Here is a 6,578-nt window from a genome sequence, read left to right as displayed (position 1 = left end):
ACTAGTGACCGGCCTCCAACTGGATTTGACTCCATTCACCACAACTCCCTGGGCCCAGCCATCCAGCCAGCTCTTAACCCAACAAAGCGTTCACCAGTCCAAAGCTCCCTCTATCACAATGCTTCACTAACGTACAACAGTCTTATTTTTGTATCCCATTTCTTGGCTAAAGAAGTAATATATAACCTGAATATATATACCCTGAACAACATAACATTCAGAAAAACTTCATTTTTGAAGTTTCCGCACAGCATCTCTGTTGATCTGTTTAGTTTTGACATTTGACTTTAAAAAATCATTAGTCCAGATTCATCTGTCTTAGGATGTGTAGAATAGGTCGGGGCCCAGCTTCTCTATAGAGCCTGTTGTATGAAGTTTAACTTGTTAACTGCCACTAACATACACTTCATTAAATAAAAATATAATCTAACATTGGTATAAATAAACTGGCCGTTTCTATGATACTTCTGTTGTCATATACCTCTTCCTGTGTGCACTTCATGCAAAGTCTATATTTATAGCAAGAATGTTCTTGAATAAGCAGAACTGCTTAGTCTGAGTGCCTGATTTATGAAGCATTCTTCTTTCCAGATAAATAAAATCCTGTGCATTTGGAAACAGCAGTCTGGTGTTTCAAGAAGAGAGTTCCAAACTTTATTGCTTGGGATTCCTCCAGAATTATATTCTAGGATTTTGGTGAAGCATTTCCACTTTTTTTTTTTTTTTTTTTTTTTTTTTTTGATAAGGTGGTCTAAATTCTCACTTTCTCCCTTGATAAAGAAGGGCAATGGGAAAGAACTAGGTAAGATATGAAGCTGTGGGAACCCAGTCTGCCAACTACCTGCTACAAAGCATACACATCATGATGTCCCTTCCTGACAGGAAATACCAGTCCTCTCTGGACCCAAAGTCTTTTCCTTTAGACTGTGACACTCTAAAAGTCACACATGGTAATTTTGTATATGTGTGAGAATGAATGTATACACATATGCAAATACGTAGGCTACATGCATATGTTACTACTGTGTACTCAAAAATGGCCATTTTCTGTAACTAGTTCCTTTTCAATATGAAAATAATTTCTAAAAGAGTGTTTAGCTAGTCACCTTCAGGCTAGCAATCTGCCGGTGTTTTCTCTGTTATAGATAATGATTTCGAACATTACTGTTAATAGCATTTAGTCTCAAAACATGTTTTTTCTGCAACAAAACCCCCATTCACATCTGTTATCATTAATCCATGGGGCCAATACAACGGAAAACATGGTCTAAGAGCCAGGCTATGCTACCCAACAAAGTGAGGCAAATATTATAATGACATAAAAGTGAAATGTGAAATGTGAAATGCATCAGTCGTTTCAGCTCTGTCAAGACCACTTTTCAGAGGACTCTAATTCTAACATATATTTTCCTATTTTTAAAAAGTGACAGTGCTTCCCATATTTTGAATTTTTCAACGTGTTTTCCCTAATAGGGATGGAATCAAACTGATATTTAGAGTTGTGTTTTCTACACGATCTTCTGTTTTGGTTGTAGAAGAAAGATCTAGCAAAGGAGCCATGGAAGTGGATCCTTCCACCTCCACTCACTCTGTCACTTTAAATGGTAGCTGCTGTGAAATACCATTGGACCTCAGGCTAGTTTCACATATTTTCCAAAGGTTTTTTAAAGTAGGAGTGTTGCAACTGAAAGACTCAACTGTTTTGCAAACTCCCTTTTTTAGCCTGTATCTTTCCACCCTATTTGCTTTTAACCCTCTTGAACATAACAATGTACGTATGGGACTGAAAATCTTGTTCTGGTGTAACACTACAAGAGTTTTGCCCACCCCACAAATCAAACGGAACCTTCAAAAGATTAGGAAAGCTTAGAGAAAACTCTAGTTCAGACAGATGACAATACCTCTGAGTAATGTGGTGAGAGATATTTCCCATTGTGTTTTGCAATGTCATGCATGATTTTTAATGCCTTCTCTCCCTTCTTGCGCGTCAGGAGCCAACGTGGAGATTCAGGAACAAACCTGTAAGAACACAGAAGTTATTAACAGGGGGTTCATTAACAGGGGGTTTACTACCTTAAGTAAAGAAAATCCTTTGCCTTTTTCCTGTCTTTATAACCAACACACTGATTTTTCAGTCTTTGGGAGACAAAACTCTTTTCCAGACAGTCTCCGGTACAATATTTCATCTTTGAGGATAAGAAAGGAGAAAATAGACTGTATCAATGCTCTGCAAAGTTGGAAAAGGGAGAACACTTCTCAGGTGTAAAAGACTTCCCTCCCTTGCTGGGTTCTTTATTTAGATCCACCTGGCCTGCAGATCAGGCATTTAACTCCATCTCAATTTCCACAGTGTACATCAAAAGTACGTCAAAGGATAACCAAAAAAAAATGACAGGCTGTCCGTAGAACAGCAAGGAACTAATGAAAGTCAACATCACCCACATGTAGTAATAAGAACAAGCAGATCAGGAAGTTTCTAACTGTATCACTATAAGATAAATGCACATGTGCTCAAATACATACAGATTTTATAAACTGAACCCAAAGCAAGACTACAGATCAGTGTTTCAGTCTCTGCTAGCCCACTGTTAAGATGACTCACAGTTTAAAAGTGCCACAGCAATGACAGGCAATGTTTGAAGAAGCAGTACAATGTACAAGAAGAGGATATGAGGCTTAGCTTCTTTGCTTTCAGCCCACAGGATTCCTGTAGTCCCCTGGGATGGATGGTCACCTGGGCATAGTGCTCTGCTTTTTATTACCCATACTGCCCAAATCATGGGACCTACAGGGCAAGTTTGAACTGAGTACATAATTAGAAGTAAAGGTGGAAACAATGTCTGATGGAAAAAGCAGACAAGGTAAAGAGATCTGGGCAAGTTAAACAGAGAAACAGCCAGTCCTGGGATAAGAAGCAGCAGAGCAGGGTTCTGGGAAGGACTGGCTGTGGCTGATGGCAGAGAGACCCTGGGCACAAAAAGAAAAGTGTGTGTCTGTGATTCACTAAAAAACATTTAGAAAGACAAAATCAACAACATACAGTGTCTTCTTCCTAATTTACAACATCTTTCACACTAAAGACTTTGGTCTCAAGGTGCGCAAATAGCAATAGTAATAGCAACAAGAGCAACAACTGTAATGTTACCAGTAGTAGACCAGGAAAAGGAAGTTGGGCAGTGAAATGGCCAGCTGGATCCCCTGCCAAGTGGGAACCAAGTAGGCAATTCCAGGGAGAATCATAATTCCCAGGGTGAAAAATATCTGTATCACGATCCCAATGATCCGCTGGGAAGAACCAACGATCTCTGTCACTGCGGAGATAGAAAGCCAAAATAAACAACACAGAAACAAACCTAACTCAAAAGAAGAATATTAGTGGTGGAACACAAGAAAGGATAATGCTTTATCAATTCACAAATCTGTCTAGCCTAGCATCTTATATTCAGTTGATAAGTGTGTCACTGAAGTTGTCTAGGGCAAGCATGGGTGATGCTTCATCAACTCACTCACAGGTCTTCAGACAGAGAGGTCTCTAACTGCATGTTAACTAATTAATTAAACAGGGCCATCACAGGGGTTTGAGACCGCATCGTGATCATGCTCAGTGGCAAATTCTTAGCACTCTCCCTGGCATTATTTTGGCCCATGCCCCAGAGAAGAGGATCCTGTGGCAGGGGCTGCACCCAACAGTTAATATGGGCAAGACTTCTGTCAGGCCTCATAGATTACAGTGACAGTACACATTTTTGTGCTATATAATGATAATTCCATTGTGTTTTGGATTATCACAGTAGATTATGGAAGGGCTGATCTTTTTAAGTAGATCTGATGTATCATCTCTAGTAGGAAGCTTTTGTTGGTGCCGTCTTATTTTATGCTCTAGAAAGGAGCTGGAAAGTCTCCCTTTCTGAACATGGCAGTCAATCAAAATTCCATTACAATATTCTTTTCTCATGAACAGTGAGTTTGTTATGAAGGAGATTCATCGCTAAGCCATGACTATAACCTACTAAACAGTCTGGATCCCTGCTGTTTTGATGCTATTTATAAAAAAGTTTCCCTTCCATTTCCCTTTTCAGGAGGTAATAATTCTAATATGTACCCCGCTGGACACAGTATGTCCAGCCTGGCACTGAGCAAAGCCTCTCAGCTAAAGGATGATGAACAGCCACCTAAGTGTCTGTCCTCCAAGTGTGGAAGAGCAGTTAACACCTCTGAGATTCTGTGGAAGATGTACAGACTCTGACAAAGTTAACCATGTATGTATTTGCACATCCTGTTTGAATCTGGGCTTACTTCATGGATTTTGATAATCTTGGTGATCTTCTATGTAATTAATAATAATAATAATAATAAACTTTACATAGGCACATTCTGCTCCTCCACCTCTTAATTGTTTGTTAATAGCCTATCCCTCCCCACTGGAGTCCACAGATTAGATAGCCATAACAGCCCTCAGATAACATCAACAGAAGCGTTGTATTGCACTGAATTGCCTACTACAAGCTGTGCAGTCATATTGGGGTGCCATGGTGATGGGTATGAGAGCAGAACCAAGACAGATCTGAAGGACATGGCACTCTTGCTGGGCTGCCCTTGTGCATTACTTCTGCCTCACTCTTCCCCATTGGAACTCATGATCAGGCAGGCAAGTACATTGCTGCTCATGTCTATCTCATATCTGTACTCAGTACTGAAAAGAGTTTGCACTTGCAGCCATTCTCAGAGGCCACTTCTGTATTAGTAAATGAGCAGACATTGCCAGGCAAGGAAACTAACTTGTTTAGCTGCTAGAGGGTTCCCTGGCAGGGTTTGGACTCAGGCCAGTGGCTGTTTCCCCAAATATTGTGTTCTGGCATGAGCCCAGACCAAAGATAGTGCCAAGTTACATTTTGTATACAGTCACCTTTTCTTGCAGGATAGTGCAATAAAAGGATGGACTTGGGTTATTCGTCATCTGCTGCCCAAAGGGCCAGTGCTTTTTTCCAAGGAAAAATTATTATCAAGAGCAGACATAGCCAACTCTTTGTCCTCCATCTCTCAGTCCTCAGTTTTTCCTAATCAGGAACAGAAAAAAAAAAAAAAAAAAAGGAGGATAACGGTTCTCACCGATCACATAGCATGTCATCCAGGTTCCCTTGGCAAACACACCTTGGAGAAAACGGAAGATCAAAAATACAGTAAAGTTTGGAGCGAATGCTACTATGATTCCACATATCCCATCTCCAAGGCAGGAGAGCAGGTAGATGAGGATTCTGCCATATCTGTTGAAGAAAAGGAAAAGAAAGTGAAAATAATGATAGACATGGAGATTTTTTTCTTATCATCTCATTTTAATGTTAGATCCCAAGGTGTCTTTTTGAGACCTGCCTGGTTCCAAATGGAGGCTGCCTGAAATTTTGTACTATTTGCCCCAGGATATGAAGCTCTTTTCCCTATGGTAGTTATCCCTGTCTTGACATCACTGATTTTAAAACTCATGATGCCCCTTTTATTTTAAAAAACAGTTTATATTTTTGTAGTTAAACTATGGCCTATATGTTTCAGTTCATAATTCTGACACCACTGAAATGAGGGAAAATTTTGTTGGGGATTTCTACTTTCATAAATTAGTCTCCTAATCTTAAGTACAGCCAGCTCTGTGAAAACAAGACATTTCTTCTTTAGTTACTTTATCTGATTTTCCAGTGTTTTCTTTCGGGTTAAGACCACCTGTTTTTCACGTCTGCCTAGCATTTTCAGGCATCTCGTCTTCCAGCAAATGGTGTCATAAGCAGGTGAGGTGAAGGTAAGCCATAATTCCAGAAGGAAGAAAAAAAAAAAAAAACTTTCCCGTTTCCTGCAATTGTATAACAACTGTATAGCAACTGTGTCCTTGGAACACAACTAGAATTTCCATCTTGATCTCTTCTGCTGTTGTTATTGTTGCCGTTTTAAGAAGAAGAATTTGTGAAAAAATGTGAAAACTGGTGTAGTTGTTTATCATATCAAAAATTATTAGCAAGAATATGTTTGTTCATTTTGTTCTAAAGGTTTTATGAGAAGAATTGACATGGGACAAAGATCAGGGTATTTTCTATCAGGTCAATTTTGTTGAGTGCTGTCAATGAGTGTCTAATGGTCTGGATGCAGCACATTCACTGATTGCTATCAAGGTACAATGTTCGTAGTTCTACTGTAATTACATTATCATTAATGCACAGGTACTTCTAGACATAATATCTTATTTTAATAATTAGCAAAAATATCTTTCCATTTACACAGTCTTAAGGTACCAGTATCATAACTGCACAGCCAGACACTGAGCAGAGATATCTAAAGTTAACCAGTGCCATGGCACCACTTTCACCTTCCTATATTCCTTATTCCTATATCCCTTGGAAAAATCAGGTTTTCCTTAAAAGTATTTTTGTTTAGTAGTTTAAAATTTGTTATCTGAGATAACATTCTGGATCATTCTATAAGCATTCCTTCTTACAAAGAAATCATATTTTAAGTTATTATTATAAAATAATAATTTGGGATCTGGATAGGCTGGACCGATGGGCTGAGGCCAACGGTATGAAGTTCAACAAGGC

At 39.1% G+C, this 6,578-nt stretch overlaps 1 protein-coding gene across 1 annotated transcript; it reads right to left on the bottom strand.

Moving 5' to 3' along the window:
- Positions 1 to 893: 893 nt before the first annotated feature.
- On the bottom strand, positions 894 to 5,262 carry LOC118157102 (solute carrier family 22 member 3-like). The gene is made up of 3 exons (XM_035311341.1): positions 5,110 to 5,262; positions 3,146 to 3,311; positions 894 to 2,019 (listed from the first exon to the last, which is right to left on the bottom strand). Exons 1-3 carry the CDS (start codon positions 5,126 to 5,128, stop codon positions 1,884 to 1,886), a joined length of 321 nt encoding a protein of 106 aa, XP_035167232.1. The 5' UTR covers positions 5,129 to 5,262; the 3' UTR covers positions 894 to 1,883.
- Positions 5,263 to 6,578: the final 1,316 nt, after the last annotated feature.

Source organism: Oxyura jamaicensis, assembly GCF_011077185.1.
Source record: "Oxyura jamaicensis isolate SHBP4307 breed ruddy duck chromosome 3 unlocalized genomic scaffold, BPBGC_Ojam_1.0 oxy3_random_OJ71573, whole genome shotgun sequence".
NCBI classification, from domain to species: Eukaryota; Metazoa; Chordata; class Aves; order Anseriformes; family Anatidae; genus Oxyura; species Oxyura jamaicensis.
Note: the sequence above shows the minus strand (reverse complement) of the source record. Positions and strands in the feature narration are given on the sequence as shown.